Raw genomic sequence first — 27251 nt, 5'->3', positions numbered from 1 at the left:
GTTTTCTTCTTCTCTTTTTTCCCCTATTCCTTTTTTTTCCCTTCTGCTTTTTCTTCTCTTTTTTTGCCCTATTCCTTTTTTCCCTTCTGTTTTTTTCTTCTCTTTTTTTTTCCCCTATTCCTTTTTTCCCTTCTGCTATTTCTTCTCTTTTTTTTCCCCTATTCCTTTTTTTCCCTTCTGTTTTTTTCTTCTCTTTTTTTCCCCCTATTCCTTTTTTTCCCTTCTGTTTTTTTCTTCTTTTTTTCCCCTATTCCTTTTTTTCCCTTCTGTTTTTTTCTTCTTTTTTTCCCCTATTCATTTTTTTCCCTTCTGTTTTTTTCTTCTCTTTTTCCCCCCCCACTCTTATTTTCTTCTTTTTTTTCCCCCCTACTCTTTTTTCTACTTTTTTCCCCTATTCTTTTTTCCTTCTCTTTTTTTCTTCCTTTTTTCCCCTTCTCTTTTTTTTTCTTTCCCCCTTTTCTTTTCTTTTTTTTTTTTTTCTTCTTTTTTTCCTTTTAATATATAAAAAAAACCCCTTTAAATAAAGTTTTCTTTTCTAATATACATCAAACAATTTTCATGCAAAGCAGCAGTCATGGAGACATCCAGACTTTCCAGGTTCCTCCTCGCTGTGGTAGGGCTCAAAGGAAATCATCCACCTTGGTTGGGCTTTGCTCGAGATGCTTCCTTGCCTTCTCTTCCTGCCTTTCCAAACTGGATCCTCGATCGTTTTGCACACAGTCAGTGTCCTTGGGCCAGTCTCTGCTCCCTCCAGAAGAGCCTTGGGGGTTTGTGTGTGTGTGTGTTCAGCAGCTTTCTTGCTTCTTCTCCCTCTTCAGTCCCGAGTGTCCCTGCGGTTCTTCTGCCCTTTGCCACCGTGAGCGCCGCGACCTTTCTTCAGCTCTCAATAGACATGGCCCCAATGAGTTGCTCTACTTTGTATGCCAGGCGCTGCCTCCGTGCCTGCTCGTCCTGCTCCAGAGCCCCAATGAGCTGGAGGAAACCAAAAGGGAGAGACAGAGAGTGAGAAACAAGAACAAAAGAGAGAGAAAGAAGTGGGTGAGGAGCGGCAAGATGTGAGCGGCTCGGAACGGGCGAAACCCAGACAGCAAATGGCAAAGCCAAGAGAGGAGAGCTGCACAGAAGCTGCATTAAGGCTGGAAAAGCTCTCCAAGAGCATCCAGTCCAACCATCAGCCCAGCCCCACCATGGCCATTAAACAATGGCCCCAGGTGCAATGCCCAGAGGGTTTTTCCTGAGCACCTCCAGGGATGGGGACTCCACCACCTCCCTGGGCAGCCTGTTCCAAGCGCTGACCACTCTGGTAGGGAAGAAACTCTTCCTCATATCCAACCTGCACCTCCCCTGGCACAACTTGAGGCCATTTCCTAATTTCCTCAGACCTACAAATCTCAACCCACTTGAGGCCATTTCCTAATTTCCTCAAATCTCAACCCACTTCTTCCTCCAGTGCCTGAAGGAGGCCATCTGTCAGGGACCTGCTTCAGGAATGAAACCTTTCCTTCTATCCAATCTGAGCCTCCCCTGGCGCAACTCGAGCCCATTTCCTCTTGGCTTATCCCTTGTTCCTTGGGAGAGGGGGCTGATCCCATGCCAGAGGAGCTGTGGGTGGCCTCAGCTCTGCCCCCAGCCTGGGGGCCACCCACCTCCTCGCTGTACTTGCTGACGTAGGAGTAGATCTCATTGAGGGCACTCAGCATGTTGAACTCGACGGAGTGGAGCCGCGACTGCTCGGCGAGGTAGGCATTCATGTCCTGGTCACTGATGGCAGGCAGCTTGGCAATGTCTGCATAATACCTGTGGGAAGCAAGGGCCATGAGGAGCACAGAGGCTCAAGATGCTTCTCTTCTCCTCCTGTGGAATGGTTATGGTTGGAAGAGTTTTTAAGGCCAGGCTGGATGTGGCTGTGAGCAACCTGCTGTAGTGTGAGGTGTCCCTGCCCTTGGCAGGGGCAGTTGGAACTGGATGACCCTTGAGGTCCCTTCCAACCCTGACAATTCTATGATTCTATGGTTCTAAGACACCTTTTGGATCAGCAAATCTCAACCCTTAACCCAGCCCTGCCAGGTGGCCGCTGAACCATGGCCCTCAGCAGCACATCTACACAGCTTTGAAATCCCTCCAGGGTTTGGGACTCCATCACTGCTCTGAGCAGCCTGATCCAGGCCTTGACAACCTTTTTGGGGAAGAAATTGCTCCCCATGTCCCACCCAAACCTCCCCTGATGCAACTTGAGGCCATTCCCTCTTGGAAAGGAGAAGAGACCAACCCCCACCTGGCTCCAGCCTGATTTTCAGGGAGCTATAGAAAGCCACAAGGTCTCTCCTCAGCCTCCTTTTCTCTAGGCTGAACAATCCCAGTTTCTTCAGCTGCACCTCACCAGACCTTCTCCCCAGCTTTGTTGCCCTTCTCCAGACCTGCTCCAGCCCCTCAATGTCCATCTTGCAGTGAGGAGCCCAAAACTGAACCCAGTACTCAAGGTATGGCCTCCCCAGTGCTGAGTCAAGGAGAACAATCACTGTCCTGGTCCTGCTGGCCACACTATTCCTGGTCCAGGCAGGCTCTCCAGCCATTCTGCCCCAAGCCTGGAGCACTGCAACAAGACAACAAGAGCAGTGATGCTGGGCAGGGCTGAGCTGTGCCACCAGCTCACTGCAAGAGCCACCCTGAGAGCAATCAGGTCAGGTAGGACTGGAAACCCCCAGGCCATCCCTGCTGCTCACCTCTCCACCCAGCTCTTGTAGCTGGGGATGTCCTTGGCGTACAGCAGCTTGTTGGAGGGGGAGTCCTTGCCCAGGCGGTGCTCTGAGGTGGAGCAGGAGTCCATGAAGGTCTGAGCCACCACGGAGAGGCAGGCATCTGTGATGCTGCCCTTGTGGATGTCAAACACAAACTGGGGGTTTTTGATCACATTCACCCAGAAGCGGAGAGGGAGGCTGCAGGGGAATGAAGAGCCAGAGGAAAGGTTAAGAGAGAGGCAGGGAAGGGACATTTGCTGCTCTGTGTGCTCCCAAGGAGAATGCAAATGGTGGGAAGCAGCAAGAGCCCAACCATCAAACACCACTTAGCCCAGTCCTACACAGATGGCTTGGGATGGGTCCTGCCATGCTTGGGCTGAACACTGCTGCCCTGAACACTCCAGGAGCTGCTCTGGGGTCTGATCCTGCATGGGAAGGTGGAGGAGGCAGGAGCCAGCTGGACAGCAGGCACAAAGGGAAGGCTGGCTGTGCCAGGGCAGAGCCCAGCAGTGCCTGGTGGCAGCAGCTGAGCAGCTCCATGAGGAGCCCATTAAGCCAAATTCATTAGGGCTGAGCCCAGGGTGGTGGTGCTGTGCCAACCAGCCACTGCCCAGCCCTGTGCCAATCAGCCACTGCCCAGCCACTGCCCAGCCCATCAGCTGTGAGCAGGGCAGCAGCTAGCAGAGGCTTTGTCCCTGAATCCAGAGGCCTCTGCAATCAAAGGGGGATGATTATTCCTTTCTTCTTGGGCTGTACTGCAGGATCAAAACCCCAGCTGCTGCTTCCCATTACCTTTCAAGTCCAGGCTTGCTGCACTCAAGGCTCCAGCCTTAACTCTTGCTGCACTGCAGCAGATCAGCTCAGCCCCTTGCTCTTTCCTCCTACCCCTTGTTAGTTTAGACCTGCTCCAGGGGCATCAACCTTCTGCCACCTGCCCACCAAAACTTGAGAACAAGTCTTGTGAGGAGCAGCTGAGGGAACTGGGGGTGAGGAGAGGCTGAGGGGAGACCCCATTGCTCTCTACAACTCCCTGAAAGAAGCTTGGAGCCAGGTGGGGGCTGGGCTCTTTGAAAGGTCTTGGGGAACAGGAGAGGTGTTTGAGGACTTGGTCAAAGACTGGAACAGGCTGCCCAGGGAGGTGGCAGAGGTCCTATCCCTGGAGATGTTCCAGGTCAGGCTTGCTGGGGCTCTGAGCAAGCTAATCTAGTTGGGGATGCCCCTGCTCACTGCAGGGGGGTTGGAGGAGGTGACCTCTAGAAGCCCCTTCCAGCCCAGCGCGTTCTGTGGTTCGGCAGTTCCGTGGTTTCACGCCTCTGCCACTCTCTGACTTCATGAGCCTGTGATTGTGGAACAGGGGATCCAGGCTCAAACCCCACTGCCACACCTGCACAGGGCCCTGGAGCAGCAGCAGTGCTGCCTGAAAAACCATCAGCACAGCTTCATGGGCAGCCCTCACGCCCCAGACCTGGGGGGCTTTGCGCCTCCCGTTCCTCCTCGGGGCACGGATCGTTCGCTGGCTGCTCGGGAGGGTCTGCCTCCTGCTTCCCTCCCCTTCCTGCTTCCCTCCCCTCCTCTTCCTCTTACCAATTGCTCTTCCAGGTGTGCCTCACGTCTGTGTCGTGGATGCCGTGCTTATCTGCCTGCTCATCCAGGAAATCAAACATGTACTTGATGGCGAGGGGCAGGGCGCTGCCGCGGTGCACGGTGCTGAACAGCGTCTCGAACAAGTCGTCCACGAACTTCTGCAGCGTGCCCTGATGGCAGCAGCGAGAGGCAAGGGTGAAGGGAGGGATGGGCACACGCTTGGCTAAGCACCAGGGCCAGCAAGGGGATGCCAGATGGTGCTGCCAGCCCTGCACAAGCGCCGTCCCGGCCCCCCCCCGGGAATAGGGCAGGTTGGGGCTTTATGAGCGTCACTGCAGACCCCAAGGGGAATGGCTCCAGCCTGCAGCTCCTCCTGGCTGCACTTTGCTCTTGAGGTCTAACCTGAAACGATTTGGTTTGCTTTCAGAAGCCAATCTGTGTTGCCTGCAATGAGTGGGACACAGGGAAAAGGCTGGAAAACTCTCTCTGGGAAAATGAAGGACACTGAGACTCTTGAACCTGGCCAGAGAAGGGCAACGAGGCTGGGGAGAGGCCTCGAGCACAGCCCTGTGAGGAGAGGCTGAGGGAGCTGGGGTTGCTTAGCCTGCAGAAGAGGAGGCTCAGGGGAGACCTTCTTGCTCTCTCCAACTCCCTGAAGGGAGGTTGTAGCCAGGTGGGGGTTGGTCTCTTCTCCCAGGCAACCAGCACCAGAACAAGAGGACACAGCCTCAAGCTGTGCCAGGGGAGGTTTAGGCTGGAGGTGAGGAGAAAGTTCTTCCCAGCAAGAGAGATTGGCCATTGGGATGTGTTGCCCAGGGAGGTGGTGGAGTCACCATCCCTGGAGGTGTTCAAGAGGGGATTGGATGTGGCACTTGGAGCCATGGTTCAGACAGGTTGGACTTGATGATCTTTGAGGTCTCTTCCAACCTTATTGATTCTATGATTCTGTGACTTTATAGCAGCATTCCAGTACCTGAAAGGGGCCTGCAAGGAAGCTGGGGAGGGACTTCTGACAAGGGCTGGGAGTGACAGCATGAGGGGGAATGGATTGAAGGGGAGATTTGGTTGGGATATCAGGAAGAAATTCTTTCCAGTGAGGGTGGGGAGACACTGGCACAGGTTGCCCAGGGAGGCTGTGGATGCTTCCTCCCTGATGGTGTTCAAGGCCAGGCTGGATGAGGTCCTTCAGCAACCTGGGCTGGTGGGAGGTGTCCCTGCCCATGGCAGGGGGTTGGAACTGGATGATCTTTAAGGTTCCTTCCCACCCTGGGCCCTGGGCAGCCTGATCTAGTTGGGGATGTCCCTGCTGACTGCGGGGAGGTCAGCCTGGGTGAGCTTTGGAGGTCCCTCCCAGCCTGGACCATTCCATGAATTCAACACACAAGGGTTACCTTTGTGGCTAGCAGCCTGGTCAGGTAGATCTCAGACACCATCTTACTGCCCCGGTCTCCTTCCTTCTGGTCTCCATGGTCATGGTTCTTGACCAAGTGCCAGACCTTGACCCCGCTCTCCAGGTCGGGGGTGATCATGGGGGCCCGGGAGCGCAGGCTGTCGGGGCTGCCGGTGTAGCGGAAGGTGGAGTCTGGAGGGTGGGAAGAGAAGTTGGTCACACTCAAAGCAAACTCCTTTCCCACTGCCCTGCCCCTTCCCAGTGATGCCACCATGCCCACTGACGCTTAAAGCACCCATGCTGCATTTCCATGGGGGTAGTGAAGTTCCCAAGCGGCAGACACCACCCAGCCCTGCTGCTCCCCACAATACCTGCTGCCCTTCCCTCAGCAGGGCCCCCAGACCCCAGCCTTTCTCTTTTCACACTCAGACATGGGACTTCCCTGCTCCATTCTCATCCTTTACTTCTGTGGACTCAATAAACCAGGTTCAGAAAAGACTCCCCCAGCAGTTACAGCTCAAAAGCATCAAGCCCTGGCCACCAGCTCCTGTGGCACTGGAGTCCTGATGTCAATGTTTCCATAGAATGGTTTGGGTTGGAAAGGGCCTTAATGATCAGCCAGTTCCAACCCCCCTGCCATGGGCAGAGCCACCTCCCACCAGCCCAGCTTGCTCCAGGCTTCATCCAGCCTGGCCTTGAAAATCTCCAGGCAGGGAGCATCCATGACCTCCCTGGGCAACCTGTGCCAGTGTCTCCTCCCCCTCACTGGAAAGAATTTCCTCCTAACCTCCAGTCTCAATCTCCCCTCCTCAAGTTCATTTTGTAGACAACAAGAAGCTGCCTGACACAACCAGCACAAAGGGCAGAAGAAACTGCTCCTCTGGCTCTTGGGGCTCTCATTAGAGCATCAAGAACTCAAGCTGAGCACTGCTTGCAGAGCCTGAGGCTGCATCCTGGCCGTGCTGCCCACGGGCTGAAGGCTCCAGCCTCTGCCCTGCTTCCCAGGAGGGAAAGGGGAGCTCCAAGGGAAGCAGACAAAGCTTCTATTTTCCCTTAATTGCTTGGAAACCATGGAGGGATGTGAGAGACATTTCACTTGCCAAAGGATGTGTCTCCCTGGATCCCATCCATGGTGTCTCCAGGCTGAGACACGAGGCTAAACAAGACAACTGTGCACTGCTGGGATGGTTTTCTTCCTCCTCTCATGAAATCCCTTTGTCCTGTGGGAACCTTCTGCACGTCCTCAGGTTGAGGCTCCTAATTCCCAGCTCACCCTCCTCACCCAGAGCAAGGGGATCAATCATAAATCAGCAGAGGGAAGGAGGCAAGTCATTACCAAAGTAGCTAGATTTTCATCCCTGATTAAGGCTTAGATAAATGAGTGCTCCAACTGATATAATTAAGGAGACAGACAAGGGGACAGCTCAGGAAGCATCCAGTGAGTCTATTTTTAAACCCAGCCCTGTACTGATTTATACCAAGGGGAAGTAAATAAGTGTCTCATTTAAATTCTGTCGGCACAATTAGAAGCATTAATCTCCAGCAGGAGAGATGAGAGTTCATGCTGCTGGCTTGCAGAAGCTTTCCCATCCAGCTCTGGGGCCTCCAAACCAAGGAGGACACAGACCTGTTGGAGAGGGTCCAGAGGAGGCCATGAAGATGATCAGAGGGCTGGAGAGCCTCTGCCATGGGGACAGGCTGAGTTGGGCTGTTCAGCAATGGAGAAGGGTAGGTTCCAGGGAGACCTTAAAGCAGCCTTCCAGTACCTGAAGAGGCTACAGGAGAACTGGGGAGGGACTTCTGACAAGGGCTGGGAGTGACAGGATGAGAGACAATGGCTTTGAGCTAGAAGAGAGGAGATTGAGACTGGAGATGAGGAAGAAATTCTTTGCAGTGAGGGTGGGGAGACACTGGCACAGGTTGCCCAGGAGGCTGTGGCTGTCCTCTCCCTGGGCTGTTCAAGGCCAGGTTGGATGAAACCTTGAGCAAGCTGGGCTGGTGGGAGGTGTCCCTGCCCATGGCAGGGTGTTTGGAGCCAGATGATCTTGAAGGTTCCTTCTAACCCCCTTGTGGTGGCTCCTGCCATCCATGAGCCATTGTGTCCCAGCACTGAACTCTGTTTCTTACCATATCTGCTGATGGATGCCTGGAGATACTGGCAGAGGCAGGAATGTTGTAGGAGGAGGTCTGCTTGGGAACCAGAGCCACGACTGAGCGGTCTGAGACCTGCAGAGGGAGGGAGGGAGGAGAGAGACGGAGGGAGGGAGGAAGAGACGGAGGGAGGGAGGAAGAGACGGAGGGAGGGAGGAAGAGACGGAGGGAGGGAGGAAGAAAGAGAGGGAGGAAGAGAGGGAGGGAGGGAGGAAGAGGGAGGGAGGGAGGAAGAGAGGGAGGGAGGGAGGAAGAGAGGGAGGGAGGGAGGAAGAGAGGGAGGGAGGGAGGAAGAGACGGAGGGAGGGAGGAAGAGACGGAGAGAGGGAGGGAGGGAGGAAGAGAGGGAGGGAGGAGGAAGAGACGGAGGGAGGGAGGAAGAGAGGGAGGAAGAGAGAGAGGAAGAGAGGGAGGGAGGGAGGGAGGAAGAGAGGGAGGAAGAGAGGGAGGGAGGGAGGAAGAGAGGGAGGGAGGGAGGAAGAGAGGGAGGGAGGGAGGAAGAGACGGAGGGAGGGAGGGAGGGAGGAAGAGAGGGAGGAAGAGAGGGAGGGAGGGAGGGAGGAAGAGAGGGAGAAGAGAGGGAGGGAGGGAGGAAGAGAGGGAGGGAGGGAGGAAAGAGAGGGAGGGAGGGAGGAAGAGAGGGAGGGAGGGAGGAAGAGAGGGAGGGAGGGAGGAAGAGAGGAGGGGAGGGAGGAAGAGAGGGAGGGAGGAAGAGAGGGAGGGAGGGAGGAAGAGAGGGAGGGGGAGGGAGGGAGGAAGAGAGGGAGGAAGAGAGGGAGGAAGAGAGGGAGGAAGAGAGGGAGGAGGGAGGGAGGGAAGAGAGGGAGGGAGGGAGGGAGGAAGAGAGGGAGGGAGGGAGAAGAGAGGGAGGGAGGGAGGAAGAGAGGGAGGGAAGGAGGAAGAGAGGGAGGAAGGAGGAAGAGAGGGAGGGAGGGAGGAAGAGAGGGAGGGAGGGAGGAAGAGAGGATGGAGGGAGGGAGGGAGGAAAAGAAATCAGTGGGATCCACCCATCTGCACTGCAGTCACCAAACTGCTCACCCAGCAAAGGCTGGACACAGAAGTCCCCTGGCCTGGGCAGGAGCTGTTGGCATTTCCCAGAGCTCCTGAGGACATGGGAAGGATGCTGCTGGGGGTCCCAAGCCTGGCTGAGCTCTGTGCTGGGGGAGCAGCACGGGACTGAGAGGGAAGGAGCCAGAGATCCCCAGACACATGGAAGGTGGTTTTGGTGGTTCTGATTTAAGCTCCCCTTTGGCCCAATAAAGAAAACCAGGAGACTCTCCAGGCTTGTTGTGGTCCAATTAAAGGAACAATGCAGGGGGAATGAAACAGCTCTGACAACGTTCTGGGCCATAAACCATTCCTATTAAACCATCTTTTATTTCAGCCATTTTTTTTTCCTCCCACCCGCACCCCCCCCTCCCTTCTTTATTTTAAGGAATTTTAAAAGTTGATTTACAGCTGAGCAAGGCCTAAAGCCATCTTGCAGGGGAATTAAATTGTCCAGCCCTCCACTGCAGGCAGGGAAGAGAATGAAGTGCTGGGAAGGCCAAGGATAAATGAACATTAGCCCCTAACAAGATTTGGTTACAGCAGAGCTTTTTTTTCTTCCAGGGAGCCTTGCTTAATTTTATCCTCCCTATAAATCTGGTGGCTGCAGGAAGGTTTTTAAACTGCTCCTTTCCCCTTAATTAAGAATCTGCAGGTTACCAGGGGGATGGCCTTGAATGCCTTTGCACCTCGGCCTCGTGGTGCAGAGAGTGGAGTCGCCACATCTAGCAGGGGCCCAGCCAGCCCCTCACAGAATCAAGCAGGTTGCAAGAGACCTCCAAGCTCAGCAAGTCCCAACAGATGACCCAACCCTGACTAATCCACCAGCCCCTGGCACTAAGTGCCTCAGCCACAGGAGAAATGCCTCCAGCAGAAAGAGGCACTTCTTGATGGTCTCTCAGGTTTAGGAGAGAGGTTGAGCTGCTGGAAGGTGTTCAGAGAAGGGCAACAAAGCTGGGGAGGGGTCTGGAGCACAGCCCTGGGAGGAGAGGCTGAGGGAGCTGGGGTTGCTTAGCCTGCAGAAGAGGAGGCTCAGGGGAGAATCATAGAATCAGTAAGGTTGGAAAAGACCTCAGAGATCATCAAGTCCAAGCTGTCACCCAACACCTCAGGACTAAACCATGGCTCCAAGTGCCACATCCAAGCCCCTCTTGAACCCCTCCAGGGATGGGGACTCCACCACCTCCCTGGGCAGCACATTCCAATGGCCAATTACTCTCTCTGGAAAGAACTTTCTCTTCACCTTGAGCCTAAACTTCCCCTGGCACAGCTTGAGACTGTGTCCTCTTGTTCTGGTGCTGCTTGCCTGGGAGAAGAGCCCAACCCCCACCTGGCTCCAACCTCCCTTCAGGGAGTTGTAGAGAGCAAGAAGGTCTCCCCTGAGCCTCCTCTTCTCCAGGCTCTTGGGGCACAACCCTTCACTATATGCCAGGAGACCTGTGAGAGGGACTCAGCACCATCTCTGGAGACATTCAGCACACCCTACCCTAGGGGATCCTGCTTTGCCAGGGGGGTTGGACTTGATGATCTCTGAAGGTCCCTTCCTGCCTCTGATGTTCTGTGATCCTGTGGTACTTGGGGCCATGGTTTCCTGGGCACTGGTGGTGTTGGGTTGATGGTTGGACACTCTGATCTTAGAAGGCTTTTCCAAGTTAAATGAACCCATGGGGAAGCTCCAGGACATGAGTTTTGCTCCCCCAGCATCTCCTCAAGCTCTCAGCACAATCAGAGACTCACAGAGTTGATTAGGTTGGAAAAGCTCTCTAAGATCCTTGGGTCCAAACTTCGACCCAACACCACCATGGCCACTAAACCATGGCCCCAAATGGCCACACATTTCTTGGACAGCTCCAGGGATGAGGACTCCACCAGCTCCCTGAGCAGCCTGTTCCAACACCTGACCACTCTGAAAGCTGTTTGTACAACATCTGCTGCTGGGAAGTGACCTCCACAGAGTGATCTTGGCTGCCTTCGAGGCTTTGGGTTGCAGTCAGATGAAAGGTTTGATGTCAGAGGCAGTTATGATTATTACTGCTAGTGATAGTGGAAATAATAGTCACTTGTGTTTCACAGCACCAAAGTGAGACCTTTCTAAGCAAGACACTCCAAACACCTCTGTCATTTCCTCTTCTGCTCCTGCCTCACTTCATCCAATTTATTAAGTCAATGGGAGAAGCCATCAGGGGTGATATTATTGTCTCAGGCTGTTATCAGCTGCCACTTCACTTCAGTTTCACTAGGGAGAAACCCAAGCAGCCCAGGGTGCTCCTGTGCAGGCAGCAGCTTCCCACCCAGGCTCCCTTCCCACCAGGGTTCTGCTGAAGTGGGAGAGGGGCATTAAAAACTCCACATGTGCACAGAGCACTCTCCCACTCCCCACATTTTGGCTGGAATGGCTTTTGCCAGCTAAAAAAGTTCCAGTGTGCAAATTAGCATCAGATGGAACACAGGGTGGTTCCCCCAGCTCTGCTGCTGCCACACTCCAGTAAAACACCAGAGACACCCAGGGAGCTGCAGCTGGTTACAGCTCTGGAAATGCTCCAGGTCCTCTGTGAGCTGGCAACAGGCTGCACAAAACAGGACAAGGAAAAGAAAAGCTGGAGTGGGGAGAGAAGCAGGGAGGGAAAATAACTCTGTGTTTGAGTGGGGTGCTGAGGATGAAGTGAGGAGGCATCAAGGTTGCAGCGAGGATGCAAGTGAGGATGCAGCAAGGATGCAATGAGGATGCCAGTGAGGATGCATCAAGGATGCAGTGAGGATGCAAGTGAGGATGCAGCAAGGATGCAATGAGGATGCCAGTGAGGATGCAGCAAGGATGCAGTGAGGATGCCAGTGAGGATGCAGAGAGGATGCAATGAGGATGCCAGTGAGGATGCAGCGAGGATGCAATGAGGATGCCAGTGGGGATGCAATGGGGATGCAGCAAGGATGCAATGAGGATGCCAGTGAGGATGCAGAGAGGATGCAATGAGGATGCCAGTGAGGATGCAGCAAGGATGCAATGAGGATGCCAGTGGGGATGCAATGGGGATGCAGCAAGGATGCAATGAGGATGCAATGGGGGTGCAGCAAGGATGCAATGAGGATGCCAGTGAGGATGCAATGAGGATGCCAGTGAGGATGCAGCAAGGATGCAATGAGGATGCAATGGGGATGCAGCAAGGATGCAATGAGGATGCCAGTGAGAATGCAATGAGGATGCCAGTGAGGATGCAGCAAGGATGCAATGAGGATGCAATGGGGATGCAGCAAGGATGCAATGGGGATGCAGCAAGGATGCAATGAGGATGCAATGGGGATGCAGCAAGGATGCAATGAGGATGCCAGTGAGGATGCAGCAAGGATGCAATGAGGATGCCAGTGAGGATGCAGCAAGGATGCAATGAGGATGCAATGGGGATGCAGCAAGGATGCAATGAGGATGCCAGTGAGGATGCAGCAAGGATGCAATGAGGATGCAGCAAGGATGCCAGTGAGGAGGCATCAAGGATACAATGAGGATGCCAGTGAGGATGCATCAAAGATGCAATGAGAATCTAGTGAGGATGCAGCAAGGATGCAGTGAGGATGCCAGTGAGGATGCAGCAAAGATGCAGTGAGGATGCCAGGGAGGATGCAATGAGGATGCAATGAGGATGCCAGTGAGGATGCAATGGGGATGCAGCAAGGATGCAATGAGGATGCCAGTGAGGATGCATCAAAGATGCAAAGAAAATCTAGTGAGGATGCAGCAAGGATGCAGTGAGGATGCCAGTGAGGATGCAGCAAGGATGCAGTGAGGATGCTGCAAAGCTGCAGGAAGGATGTTGCAAGGAAGCAGCAAGGATGCAGTGAGGATGTAAGGAGGATGCTGGCTCCTCATCCACACCACCCTCAGCTCCCAAGGTCTCATTTTCCATGCAGATCTTCCCTCTTTGTTTCTAATTCTTCGTTGTAAAGAGCTTTCCTGTCTCTCAGCCTTTCCAGACCCAGAGTGGCTGACAGGTATTCATGCTCTGCTGCCTGGCAGTTAACCCTGCATCAGCCACTGCAAATCATCTGATACCAAAGTCAGGGTCTCGTTCAGCTTGAGTGAAGCCACACAGGGCCAGACTCTCCCAGGGAGTTCAGTGGGCACCAAACCAAAAGGATACTGCAGAAATGTGGCCCAAATCCTTACAGGAGGGTTTCAAAGCCCCAGGGAATGTGACAAAGGATGGCACCTCTTTAACCTGCACATCTATTTTTATCAATGAGGAAACAAGCAGCAGGCACAGGGCTCTCCAGAGACTCCTGTGCAGTGCTTCCAAAAATGTTACACAGATGAATGTTTGCTTTTGAAATCCCATCTGGCTCTGGCATGTGAAGGCTTCCCACCCAAACCACAGCTGATGCAGGGATGTGTTGTGGTTTTGGAGGAGAGAAGGCTCCAGGGAGACCTGAGAGCAGCCTTTCAGTACCTGGAGCGGGGTGCAGGAGAGCTGGGGAGGGACTTTTGACAAGGGCTGGGAGTGAGAGGATGAGAGGCAATGGCTCTGAGCTGGGAGAGGGGAGATTGAGATTGGAGATGAGGAAGAAATTCTTTCCCAGTGAGGTTGGGGAGACTCTGGGATAGGTGTCCCAGGGAGCTGGTGGAGGCCTCATCCCTGGAGACATTCAGGGCCAGGCTTGCTGGGGCTCTGAGCAGCCTGATCTTGCTGGGGATGTCTCTGCCCATGGCAGGGGGCTTGGACTAGAGCATAAAATCATAGAATGTTTTGGGTTGGAAGGCATCTTAAAGATCATCAGTGCTGGGCCCCTCAGTTGAAGAAGGACATTGAGACACCTGAAGGTGTCCAGAGAAGGGCAAGAAAGCTGGGGAGGGGTCTGGAGCACAGCCCTGGGAGGAGAGGCTGAGGGAGCTGGGGTTGCTTAGCCTGGAGAAGAGGAGGCTCAGGGGAGACCTTCTTGCTCTCTACAACTCCCTGAAGGGAGGTTGGAGCCAGCTGGGGGTTGGTCTCTTCTCCTAGGCAAGCAGCACCAGAACAAGAGGACACAGTCTCAAGCTGTGCCAGGGGAGGTTTAGGCTGGAGGTGAGGAGAAAGCTCTTCCCAGAGTTGTTAGCCACTGGAATGTGCTGCCCAGGGAGGTGGTGGAGTCCCCATCCCTGGAGGGGTTCAAGAGGGGATTGGATGTGGCACTTGGAGCCATGGTTTAGTCATGAGGTCTGTGGTGCCAGGATGATCTTTGAGGTCTCTTCCAACCTTGGTGATTCTGTGACTTCTAGAGGTCCCTTCCAACCCAGATGCCCTCTAGATCTTCCAACCCAAGGCATCCCTATGATTCTCTCCTCCTGTGATCCTATCTCCACCTACAGCCTGCAAACCCAGAGCTCATTTTGCCTTCAGCAGCTCTCCATAAAAGATGGAGACAATCTGGATGTCATTTTTATGGCTGGTTTACCCTGGTAAAACAGTGAGACAGCAGCTCCTGAGACACAAATGATCCTACACCCTCTCCTAGGCTGAGCTTTTGCCCACATATTTGTTTTACTGTGTAGTCCTGGAGCAGCTGTATTTGTGATACCTGATAAAAACATTTATTACTCAAACAGGAGAAAAAGAAACCACCAAGCAACAACCCCCAACTGGTAGGAATACAAATAAACCCTCCCTTAGCTGCTGGGCTTTGGCAAAGCTCTACCTTGACAAGATTGCTGTTGCAGAGCAGAGAGTTTGGCTTCTTTTTTATGGCTGAAGCATCTCAGCTGGGCTGCACAGGCCAGAGTGGGGATAGGATCACAGAATCAATAAGGTTGGAAAAGACCTCAGAGATCATCAAGTCCAAGCTGTCACCCAGCACCTCAGGACTACTAAATCATGGCACCAAGTGCCACATCCAATCCCCTCTTGAACACCTCCAGGAATGGGGACTCCACCACCTCCCTGGGCAGCACATTCCAGTGGCTAACAATTCTCTCTGGGAAGAACTTTCTCCTCAGCTCCAGCCTAAACCTCCCCTGGCACAGCTTGAGACTGTGTCCTCTTGTTCTGGGGCTGCTTGCCTGGGAGAAGAGCCCAACCCCCACCTGGCTACAACCTCCCTTCAGGGAGTTGGAGAGAGCAAGAAGGTCTCCCCTGAGCCTCCTCTTCTCCAGGCTAAGCAACCCCAGCTCCCTCAGCCTCTCCTCCCAGAGCTGTGCTCCAGACCCCTCCCCAGCTTTGTTGCCCTTCTCTGGACACCTTCCAGCACCTCAACATCTTTCCTAACCTGAGGAGCCCAGAAGTGGACACAGGACTCAAGGTGTGGCCCAACCAGTGCTGAGTACAGGGCACAATGACCTCCCTGCTCCTGCTGGCCACACTATTCAAAGTGTTTGGGTTGGAAAAGCTTTCTGAGATCACCCAGTCCAACCAGCAACCCAGCACCACCATGGCCACTCAACCACATCCCCAAGTGCCATGGCCACAGCTTTGTTGAACACCTGCAGGGATGAGGACTCCACCACCTCCCTAGGCAGCCTGTTCCAATCCCTGACCAAGCCCTCAGGCAGCTCTCCTGTTCTCCAAGACCTTTCAAGGATGATGGAGAGCGGCTTAGCAACAACAACATCTGCCATCTCCCTCAGCACTTGAGTGCATCCCATCAGGGTCAGTGCATCCCACCGGGGTCCATGGATTTGTGGCTGTCCATCTTGCCTAACTAATCCCTAACCCAATCCTCCTTGGCCAAGGGCAAATCTCCCTTTCTGCAGGCTTGCACTTTGGTTTCTAAGGACAGGGATTGCTGAGGACCAGCCTCAGCAGGCTGTGTACTTAGCTCCAGAGCAAAAGTGACATTCAAGTGGCAGGAGGAGCTGCAGCGCCTTGAGCTCTGCAGGGACTGTGCTGATTGTAAGGGTAAATTTGTGGCTCAGGTTTTCCCCACAGGCACTGAAAGGAGAGGTGCTCCCTCCCCTCCCCCCCAAAACACATCAGGCAAACAGTGGCTTCCTCTGGTGACTTCCTTAAGATGACTTTTAAAGATGAAGGCACAACCAAGCCTGGCTGCCTCCCTGCACGTCGGTTAATCCCTTGCAACTGTCAGGTAAAACAGATTTGAGAAGCAATGGAATTCATCTGCCCAACTCTGGTGACATTTCAGGCTAATCTGTGTTTAAATCCTTCAGGCTGCTTGGAGAAGTTGACCCTGGAGGTGCTTTTTTACATGCACTTTGCATATCCCTGCCATCCTCTCTGCCTGGCTCCCTGACGCTGTGGCTCCTGTCACTACTGGCTCACGTTCAGCTCGCCCAGCGTGGGGCAGGCTGAGGGGCTCAAGATGCTGGATAAACAGGGAAGGATGCCAGATGAAATCCTAAAGCCTTCTGTGCAGGTAGTGATGGGCAGGAGGAGGTTACAGGTCCCAGTTAATGCAGTTATCCTCTGCTGCAGGCAGGCTTTGAGGAGAAGCCTTTGACTGGCTTTAACCAAACCTTCCTCGGCTCTCTCTTTGCCACTCTTCCCATCTTGCACACACTCTAAGCAGCACAGAATTATTGAGGTGGGAAAAGGCCTCTAAGATCACCAAGTCCAGCTGTCAACCCAACACCACCATGGCCACCAAACCATGTCCCCAAGTGCCATGGCTGGGTGATTTTGTTCCAGTCCCTGTCCACTCCCCTCCAGTCATAAAATTGTTCCTCATGCCCAACCTCAACCTCCCCTGGTGGAACTTGAGGTCATTTCTTCTGGCTACTTCTTCCTTGGGAGAAGAGATTGACACTCTCATCACTCCAAACTCCTTTCAGAGAATGAGGAAGTCTCCCCTCAGCCTCCTTTTCTCCAGGCTGAACAACCCACAGCAGTTCCCCTGCTACTACCCACAGGACCATATCTGAAGTGTCTGCTCCGTTTCCCTTCTTCACTCCTTGCCCAAGAGTCAACACACAGGAAGATCATGAGCATGACAAACCAGCCTGCTACAGCCTGAGCTTTGCACCAGACCATCCAACCATGTGGTGTTTGCAAAGCCATGAAGGAAGGCAGAGCTCCCTCTCCCTTCTCTGCTGCACTCCTGCTTGTCTCAGGCCCCTACGTGAAGCCCCAGGCTCCATGTGCCATCCCCTGCCCTGGCCCTGCATCTCCAGCAGCAGCAGCAGCTCAGGCCTCCCCACCTCTCCCCCTCCAGCTCAGAAGCAGGTCTGGTGGTTTTAATTCAGCCCATTTTCAACTCTGCTGCTTCCTTTAAGAGCCATGTCAAGGCTGCTTTGCCACCTAATGTGTAAGCACGTTGAACCCTTCTGGTTTAGCACACCGAGGTGAGCTCCCTCTCTGGCTTGGACAACGAGGAAGATACTTGAGAATTCACCTCCTGCTTTGCTGTCTTGCCCTCCTGGCAGCTCCCTGGGAGCTGCCTGCTGGAGCTGCTCTCCTACCTGATAATGCATCAAGGTGTTGAGGCGCTTCCAGTCTCCTTCAATCTTGGTGGTGATGTCTTCATCCTGCAGGACCACGCGAGCTATCCGGCCCTGCCGCCACTCTGCAGGAGAGGCACACACCCAGCCACAGGTGATGGTCAGAGAGGGGAGAAAGGCACCAAGAGGCTCTACCCACTACCCAGAGGAGCCTAGAGAAAAGCCTGGGGCCCAGCTCCCAGCAAGAGACCCTCCCCACCTCCAGAGCAAGCTAAATTCCCCAGCAGGATGAAGGAAGCTTCAGGAATCATTTCAGGAATCATTAAGGCTCCATCCCTGGAGACATTCTAGATGTGGCCCTGGGCAGCCTGCTCTACTTGGAGGTGTCCCTGCTGACTGCAGGGGGTTTGGACAAGATCAGCTTTGAGGGTTCCTTCCAACCTGATGCCATCTGTGGATCATTTGCTCTGTGGTCAGTGGACCATAAGCTGATCGCACAGAGCTCGAAACCTGCCCAGAAGGAGCAGTGCCCATTCCTCCTAGGGGCTAGCCCCCAGGTGGTGGTGTGCAGGCTGGGATCTTGAATTCAAGCTCTGCAAACCCCACCAAGGATCACAGATTAACCTCCCCACCCTCCAGGAGGCAGGGAAGCTCCTACCCAAGTCCATGTCGACAGCTCTCGGCCTCTGCGAGTAAGGGACGTTCTTGTACACTGCATCCAGGATCTTCTCCTTGACCTGGGTGATGGTGTCACAGTTCAGCACCTTCACAGGGATCTCTGGGCTGTTCTCATTGTCTGGGTTCACACAGTTCAAGATCTGGAAAGGGAAGGAGAAAACCAGCATGGTGTACAGGGCTTCAGGAGTTGATCTGTTAGAGGAGAGGAGAGCTCTGCAGAGGGACCTGGCCAGGCTGGGCAGATGGGCAGAGTCTGAGGGCAGGAGATTGAACACATCCAAGTGCCAGGTTCTACACACTGGCCACAGCAACCCCAGGCAGTGCTACAGGCTGGGGGCAGAGTGGCTGAGAGCAGCCAGGCAGAGAGGGACCTGGGGATGCTGGTTGATAGTAGGCTGAACATGAGCCTGCAGGGTGCCCAGACAGCCAAGAAGGCCAAGGGCATCCTGGCCTGCATCAGGAACAGTGTGGCCAGCAGGAGCAGGGAGCTCATCCTGCCCTGTGCTCAGCACTGCTGAGACCACACCTGGAGTCCTGTGTCCAGTTCTGGGCCCCTCAGGTTAGGAAAGATGTTGAGCTGCTGGAAGGTGTCCAGAGAAGGGCAACAAAGCTGGGGAGAGGTCTGGAGCACAGCCCTGTGAGGAGAGGCTGAGGGAGCTGGGGTTGCTTAGCCTGGAGAAGAGGAGGCTCAGGGGAGACCTTCTTGCTCTCTCCACCTCCCTGAAGGCAGGCTGTAGCCAGGAGGGGGTTGGTCTCTTCTCCCAGGCAAGCAGCACCAGAACAAGAGGACACAGTCTCAGGCTGTGCCAGGGGAGGTTTAGGCTGGATGTTAGGAAGAAGTTCTTCATAGAGAGAGAGATTGGCCTTTGGGATGTGCTGCCCAGGGAGGTGGTGGAGTCCCCAGTACTAGAAGTGTTTAAGAAGAGCCTGGATGAGGCACTCGGTGCCATGGTTGAGTTGATCAGATGGTGTTGGGTGATAGGTTGGATTTGATCATCTCTGAGGTCTTTTCCAACCTGGTTAATTCTATTCTATTCTAGGTGAGCAGCCAGGAGAAGTGCAGCCACCTGGGTCACAGCAACCCACCCTCACAACCCTCCCTGCAACCCCTATCACATCACTGCCCTTGCATCTACCTTTGTCATGAGAGGAGTCCATTTCCATTTGCTAGAGGGAGGGTGGTGCTCAGCCCAGGAGCAGATAAAACCTAAAAAGCTGAGCTCAGGTTCTTTGTACCTGCAAATGTGGGACACAGCTGACTGGGTCTGCCAGGAGGAGATTTTACTGCACCAGCAACTCTTCTGCCTCAGGGTAGTGTCCTAATCACTGATGATGAGGCTGGATGTGAGGAGGAAGTTCTTCACCTTAAGGGTGGTGAAGCCCTGGAATGGGTTGTCCAGGGAGGTGGTTGAGGCCCCAGCCCTGGAGGTGTTTAAGCCCAGGCTGGCTGAGGCTCTGGCCAGGCTGATCTAGTGTGGGGTGTCCCTGCCCATGGCAGGGGGGTTGGAACTGGATGATCCTTGTGGTCCCTTCCAACCCTGACTGACACTGTGATCTGAGTTCAGATGAGGTCATGTCCAGGTGGGGAGGCCAGATGGGCTTCCATGGCAGCTTCTGCAGGTATCACTCACCAGAGTCTTGTACTCAATCTGCTGCCTGATCAGCTTGTCCTCGCTGAGGGAGTAGCGAGCCTCTCCTGTGATGGCATCGATTGGACCTTTCTCCATCTGCTGCTTGATGGCACAGTAGAGCATGAAGAGTGGCTCCCCAGCACATTCCTACACAATGAGACAGGCAGCAAGACTAACACAGAGGTGAAGGTGCATCTCCTCCAGGGCCACTGGCCTGCACACAGTGAATCATTTTGCACAGGGCTCCTTCCAGCAGAGGCAGAGTCCCATCGACTCCATCCAAGCTCAGCCCCCAGCAGCTCCTGCAGAGGACAGCCAAACCCACGAGCTCCCTGGCTCCATGACTTTGTTGGTTTTGGCTTGGTAACTCCCTCCTGAATCCACATGGCTCTGAAAACCCAGGAATTGGAGATCTTGATCTCCTTGTCCCCTCCCCTGAAGCAAACTCTGTGGGGCTTCCAAACCCACAAATGAAGTTAGAGAAGGTGGAAGCCCAGGACAGAGAAGTGAGGATTTCTCCTAAGCACTCAAGAGGAGCAACAGCAACTCCATGACATGAGGATTACATCAGGAGATCTGAGGGTTGAAGAAGGCCAAGCATGAGGCTGTGCCAGCTTGGCTCAGCCCATGGAGCAGCAGCCCCAGGTGCAGGCATCTCCCAGATGATTTCAACCTCCCCTGCCTTGCTGCTACATCTTCTGACTTGGAGGCTGACTGAAGAGTTTCAAGCCCAGATTCGCCCTGGGGATGGCTGCTGGGGGAGACAGCAAGGTGTCAGCAGGGGGTCAGCTCCATCCCACCCCTCCTTACCTTGAGGAACTTGTGGAGGAGGAAGGCAAACCAGTTGGTCAGCATCTTCTCAGCCACCGACTCAGTCCTAGGGAAGCCAGCAGGGCAGGGGTGTTACACACAAACCCAAACCACACATCAGAGGTCCTAAATCACCCTGGGTGGCACCACCCAGCTGGGCCCTGGCACAGCTCTGGACCAAGCCATAGTCCTGGAGCTGGCAGCAGGATGTGGCCAGCACTGTGTGTGTGTCCCCCTCCATCAGCAGGGCAGAGCTGAGAGCAGCTTGCCCAGCTGACAGCCCTGATGGGGCTGCTGACAGGGAGCTGGTGACAGGGAGCTGGTGACAGGGAGCCCCTTGCACGTGGTGCAAATTACAGCCTGGCTCCCTAAATGACTGGGATTTGCAGCGGCTCCTGGCAATCAGGGACAGCAGAGTGACAACGGCAGAGAAATTGCAGCTTTCTCCCCGGTCCCACCCCGTGTCCTCTCCCTGCATTGTGCCCGAGATTATCTCTAATTTAAATACAAAGGCTCCTAATGAGCGTTGTGAATGCAGGCTCTGCAGGAACAGGAGGTTGTCCTTAAAGCACCACAGTCCCTTGTCCTGGGAGAGGGGGCAGGGTGTCACAGCTCACACCTGAGCCCCAACCATGTAGCTCACGCTGGGGGTGGCAGGTAGGGCAAAGCTGTGACCACAGAACCATGGAATGGAGTCATTTGGAGGAGACCTCTAAGAGCATGGATTCCAAGCATGATCCTGAGCAGCCTGGCTCTCTGCCCTGCCAGCCTTCCCCTCATGCCACTCATGACAGCAGCATCTGGCCCAAACTTCAGTAAGGGAAGCAGGATGGACTCAACTCTCTACCCTCTGCAGCACACTTTCCTTTGGGACCATGGCCTGCTCTGCTTTCACCATGAGAATAGAATAGAATAGAATAGAATAGAATAGAATAGAATAGAATAGAATAGAATAGAATAGAATAGAATAGAATAGAATAGACCAGGTTGGAAGAGACCTTTGAGATCATCAAGTCCAACCTATCACCCATCACCATCTAATCAGCTAAACCATGGCACCAAGTGCCTCATTCAGGCTCTTCTTAAACACCTCCAGTGATGGGGACTCCACCACCTCCCTGGGCAGCACATCCCCATGGCCAATCTCTCTTTCTATGAAGAATTTCTTCCTAACATCCAGCCTAACCCTCCCCTGGCACAGCTTGAGACTGTGTCCTCTTGTTCTGGTGCCACTTGCCTAGCAGGAGAAGAGACCAACCCCCACCTGGCTCCAGCCTCCCTTCAGGGAGTTGTAGAGAGCAAGGAGGTCTCCCCTGAGCCTCCTCTTCTCCAGGCTAAGCAACCAATGAGCTTGGAGCATGGGTCTGGACATCTCTGCACCTTCATCCCCCTGGCCAGCAGCCCTGCTCTTGAATCACAGAATCCTCAAGGTTGGAAGAGATCTGTAAGATCAACTCCAGCTGTTGACCCAACAGCTCCACAACCATTAAACCATGTCCCACATGCCAGGTCCCTGCCTTCCTTCACCACCTCCAGGGCTGGGGACTCCACCACCTCCCTGGGCAGCCTCTTCCAACCCCTGACCACTCTTGCAGCCAAGACATTTCTCCTCCCTTCCAACCTAAACCTCTCCTGGCACAGATCTTGCAGGCTGAGTGCAAACAGGAGCCAGAGATCTCAGCAAGCAAAACCTGACCCCAGTCAGTAAAGAGACCTGGGGTGGGTGGGGGGGTGTCACATTATCCATCACCTCTTTGGATTGCAACATCTGCCAGGAAATGGTGGAAATGTCTGCAGATCCCTAAAGGATTTCAGCCTGAATTGATTAGCTGCCTCAAAATTCCTCCTCCCAGACTGACACAGGCAGTGTTTCCCTGCTTTAAAATATTGCAGGCACCCAATTAAGGAGGAGAAGCAGCAGCAGCAGCAGCAGCAGCACCCTGCCTGCCAGCCAGCCAGGGGAGAGAGGCAGTGAATCAAGGCAGAGAGGAGGTGAGAGGCTCAACCAACGATCCCTTCAGGACTTCAGGGTGAATATTAATTGCATCAACAACTTTGTTAATGGAATATTCAATGAAGAATTGCCAAGCCTCCCCCTCAGGACCCACCAGGGAAGTGCTTGCTGTGCCCTGTCCCTGCTGGCTGCTCACAGCCTGACACTGAAACTGCAGTGAAATAAGGAGTGACAGAGAAGCTGGGGCAGGTTGTGTGGGAGGAGGTATCAGAGACTCCTCTGCCTGCCTGCCTGCCTGCTCCCTTTTCTTTCTTTCCCAGGGCCACAAGTTCAGCTGAATGGAACAGCAAAAAGAAACACCTCAGGGCATGGCTGCCACATCCCATTCCTCCTCACCTTAGGAATCACAGAATGGTTTTGGATGGGAAAGGCCTCCAAAAGACCATCGAGTCCAACCAGCAGCCCAAGCCCACCACCATGGCCACTAAACCATGGCCCCAAGTGCCATGGGCCACAGGTTTCTTGGACACCTCCAGGGATGGGGACTCCACCACCTCCCTGGGCAGCCTGTGCCAGTCCCTGACCACTTTGCAGTCAAATCTTTGGTAGTCTCCAACCTAACCCTCCTCTGGGGCCATTTCACAGAATCACCAAGGCTGGAAGAGACCTCAAAGATCATCAAGTCCAACCTGCCACCTCAGAGCTCTTGTTCTGAAGGAGTTGGGGCTGTTCAGTCTGCAGAAGAGAAGGCTCTGAGGTGACCTCATTGTGGCCTTCCAGTATCTGAAGGGGGCTACAGGAAGGCTGGGGAGGGACTGCTCAGGATCTCAGGGAGTGATAGGACTAGGGGGAATGGAATGAAGCTGGAGGTGGGGAGATTCAGGCTGGAGGTGAGGAGGAAGTTCTTCCCCATGAGAGTGGTGAAGCCCTGGAATGGGTTGTGCAGGGAGGTGGTTGGGGCCCTGTCCCTGGGGGTGTTTAAGGCCAGGCTGGCTGAGGCTCTGGCCAGGCTGATCTAGTGTGGGGTGTCCCTGCCCATGGCAGGGGGGTTGGAACTAGATGATCCTTGTGCTCCCTTCCAACCCTGAATGATACTATGATGCTATGATACTATCACCTGGCACTGAGGAGAAGGGACCATAGAAAAGACCATCCCCCACCCCAGCTTGCTCAAAGGCTTGGAGAAACCCTCCTCACACTGACCACATCACAAGGGCAAAAGCGTGATCCAGAGATGACTTTGCAAGGCAGCCTGGTGCCAGCCAGGCAGCGCTCGGGCTGCTCCTGTCTGTCTGAGGCAGAAGGAATAAAGCAGAACTGAACAAAGAAAAGAGCTGAGAGACCCCCCCAGAAAAATAAATATGGATTTTATTAATTTCCCCTTGCTCTGTCTTAGGTCTCTGAGCTGCTCTGTGCTGTGCTCTGTGCCAGGAACCAGAGCAGTTATTTGATTTAATGTCAACTTTCCTGCTGTCTCCCGTGAGGGGCAGGCATGGAAGAAAGAAGAGAGAGGGGAAAATGAGGAAGAAAGAGAGAAAGAACTGAGTGTCAGTTATCAACCACTGCCACCAGAGAGCTCACAGGAATGAAAAGGGGAAAATAAAACCCAGCATCTCACTGTGTGGCTGATCACTGCTTAGCAAGTCAGAGCAAGATGTTCCAGCCTGGGCTCTTTTGTGCTCCCCCCAAACCCACTTGAGAGCCTGTGGGGCACAGGGCTGTGGCAGGTTCCAGCTGGGGGTTTAACAGGGCTTGAGGTGATGAGGGCTGATGGCTTTAAGTTAAAAGAGGGGAGGTTTAGGCAGGATCTAAGGAAGCAATTGTTTACAATGAGGGTGGTGAGATGCTGGCAGAGGTCCACCAGGGCGGTGGATGCTCCATGCCTGGAGACAATACAGAGAGCCACAGAGTGGTTGGGGGTGAAAGGGACCTGAAAAATGTGAACTCCAGCACAGGAGGTTCCACCTCAGCATGGGGAGGAACTTCCTCACTGTGAGGCTCACAGAGCACTGAAACAGGCTGCCCAGAGAGGTTGTGGAGTCTCCTTCTCTGGACACTTTCAAGCCCTATCTGGATGTGTTCCTGGGTGACCTGTGCTGGATTCTATGCTCCTGCTCTGCTCAAGGGGGTTGGACTGGATGATCTTCAAAGGTCCCTTCCAACCCTTAACATCCTGGGATGCTATGAAATGGATGGGCCATCCAAAGTCCCCCATGGAGAGCAGCCTTCTCCTTCCAACACCACCATGGTGAGTGGTGCCACATCCAGCTGGCAGCCAGGCACCAGTGGTGTGCCCCAAGGATCAGTGCTGGGCCCTGTGCTCTTTAACATCTTTATTGATGATCTGGATGAGGGCACTGAGTCCATCAGCAGTAAATTTGCTGACGACACCAAGCTGGGGGCAGGAGTTGAGCTGCTGGAGGGCAGAGAGGCTCTGCAGAGGGACCTGGACAGGCTGGACAGATGGGCAGAGTCCAAGGGCAGGAGATTGGACACATCCAAGTGCCAGGTGCTGCACATTGGCCACAGCAGCCCCAGGCAGTGCTACAGGCTGGGGTCAGAGTGGCTGAGAGCAGCCAGGCAGAGAGGGACCTGGGAGTGCTGGTTGATAGTAGGCTGAACATGAGCTAGCAGCATGCCAGGGGGGCAAGAAGGCCAAAGACATCCTGGCCTGCATCAGGAACAGTGTGGCCAGCAGGAGCAGGGAGGTCATTGTGCCCTGTGCTCAGCACTGGTTAGGCCACACCTTGAGTCCTATGTCCAGTTCTGGGCTCCTCAGGTTAGGAAAGAGGTTGAGCTGCTGGAAGGTGTCCAGAGAAGGGCAACAAAGCTGGGGAGGGGTCTGGAGCACAGCCCTGGGAGGAGAGGCTGAGGGAGCTGGGGTTGCTTAGCCTGGAGAAGAGGAGGCTCAGGGGAGACCTTTTTGCTCTCTACAAATACCTTAAGGAAGGTTGTAGCCAGGAGGGGGTTGGTCTCTTCTCTCAGGCACCCAGCACCAGAACAAGAGGACACAGTCTCAAGCTGCACCAGGGCAGGTTTAGGCTGGAGGTTAGGAAGAAGTTCTACACAGAGAGAGCGATTGCCCATTGGGATGTGCTGCCTGGGGAGGTGGTGGAGTCCCCATCATTGGAGGTGTTTAGGAGGAGACTTGATGGGGTGCTTGGTGCCATGGGTTAGTTGATTAGGTGGTGTTGGATGATAGGTTGGACTTGATGATCTTGAAGGTCCCTTCCAACCTGGTCTGGTCTGGTCTAGTCTAGTCTAGTCTACTCATCCTGGTGCTACAGAGAGCCCAGGTGCCACCAGCACCGTGGCCAGGCCAGCTCAGGGGGGGGACCTGCCCGGAGCCCTGCGTCCCCTCAGCCTCACCTGCGCAGCAGCAGCTTGGGGTGGTTCTTGTTTTCCAGGTTCTTCTCGATGAGGTCTGAGAGCAGCTGCTTCAGCACATCAGTGGCATACTCCAGCTTGCCCTGCAGGCCTGTCATGATCAGCGAGGCCACGTTGCCGCGGTCCCGCATGGAGAAGCTGCGCTGCAGCTCCAGCGTCCGGATGAAGGTCAGCAGGAAGACCTTGTTGTTGAGCAGCTGAGCAAAGAGCTTCAAGGCCTTCTCCACACTCTGCTGCCCGTTCCCCTGCACCTGTGGGGGAGGAGAGCAGGTTCATCAGCCAAGAGAAGAGTCACAGAATCGAAGAGTGGAGGGAAGGGAGGAGGAAGGGAGGAGGAAGGGAGGAGGAAGGGAGGAGGAAGGGAGGAGGAAGGGAGGAGGAAGGGAGGAGGAAGGGAGGAGGAAGGGAGGAGGAAGGGAGGAGGAAGGGAGGAGGAAGGGAGGAGGAAGGGAGGAGGAAGGGAGGGAGGAGGAAGGGAGGAGGAAGGGAGGAGGAAGGGAGGAGGAAGGGAGGAGGAAGGGAGGAGGAAGGGAGGAGGAAGGGAGGAGGAAGGGAGGAGGAAGGGAGGAGGAAGGGAGGAGGAAGGGAGGAGGAAGGGAGGAGGAAAGGTAGAATTGTTAGGGTTGGAAGGGACCTCAAGGATCATCCGGGTCCAACCCCTGCCATGGGCAGGGACACCTCACACTACAGCAGGTTGCTCACAGTCACATCCAGCCTGGCCTTAAACACCTCCAGGGACGAGGCTTCCACCACCTCCCTGGGCAACCTGTGCCAGGCTCTCACCACCCTCATAGGGAAGAGCTGGAAACTGGAGCAGGGTGGATTTGGACTGAACATTAGGAAGAAGTTCTTCCCTGAACTGGTGGTGGTGAGATGCTGGAAGAGGCTGCCCAGAGAAGGTGAGGAAAGCTCATCCCTGGGAGTGTTTAAGAGCAGGCTGGATGAGGCTTTGAGCAACCTGCTCTAGTGGAAGGTGTCCTTGCTCATGGCAGGAAGGTTGGGGCTGGGTGATCTTTGAAGTCTCTTCCAACTCAAACCATTCTGGGATCCTGAGATGCAGGAGGTCAAGGTGAGATGCAAGAGGACAAGGGACTGGTGGGCAGCCCTGCACCAGCCTGGGGTCACTCTGCCATCACTGGGGGTGGGATGAATGGTTTCATCTTCATGACTCATGGTTTAATCTCAGGTGCACAAGCCAGCACCCCATCTCTCAGGGTCTCAGCACCCCTGAACATGGTTCTCTGGCTACCCCTTTGTGTCCTCCCCTAGCACTTCAGCGCTGAATCACTGCTCCAGGCTGCAGTCTCTGCACACCATGGAGCTGCTGCTGTCAGGCTAACAGCCCTGCAAACAACACAGGAGCTTGCTTGTTCTCCACACATACACACACAAGAAAAGTGACACTCTTGTAAGCAAATTAAACACTAATTTAGACCAGGGCTTTATTCTGGGACAAGTGTAGGAGGGGGAAAAAAAATTAATTGAGGCTTTTTCAGCCCAGTTGCAGCTTCAAGTAATTCATTACAAG

The 27251-nt window shown here is 54.3% G+C and overlaps 1 protein-coding gene across 1 annotated transcript in view; it reads right to left on the bottom strand.

Annotated features, from left to right (window-relative positions):
- Positions 1-390: 390 nt before the first annotated feature.
- PLXNA2 (plexin A2) overlaps positions 391-27251 on the bottom strand; it is a 221599-nt gene continuing 194738 nt past the window's right edge. The window contains 12 exon segments of the mRNA XM_068159599.1: positions 391-972; positions 1647-1797; positions 2724-2936; positions 4323-4492; positions 5714-5904; positions 7840-7855; positions 7858-7938; positions 17285-17388; positions 17922-18081; positions 19573-19719; positions 20383-20449; positions 25706-25974. Of these exon segments, the coding sequence (XP_068015700.1) occupies positions 877-972; positions 1647-1797; positions 2724-2936; positions 4323-4492; positions 5714-5904; positions 7840-7855; positions 7858-7938; positions 17285-17388; positions 17922-18081; positions 19573-19719; positions 20383-20449; positions 25706-25974 (1665 nt within the window). The 3' untranslated portion in view covers positions 391-876.

This window comes from Melanerpes formicivorus, unplaced genomic scaffold, assembly GCF_026170545.1.
Source record: "Melanerpes formicivorus ecotype bairdi unplaced genomic scaffold, bMelFor1.0.p_v2 SCAF_46, whole genome shotgun sequence".
NCBI classification, from domain to species: Eukaryota; Metazoa; Chordata; class Aves; order Piciformes; family Picidae; genus Melanerpes; species Melanerpes formicivorus.
Note: the sequence above shows the minus strand (reverse complement) of the source record. Positions and strands in the feature narration are given on the sequence as shown.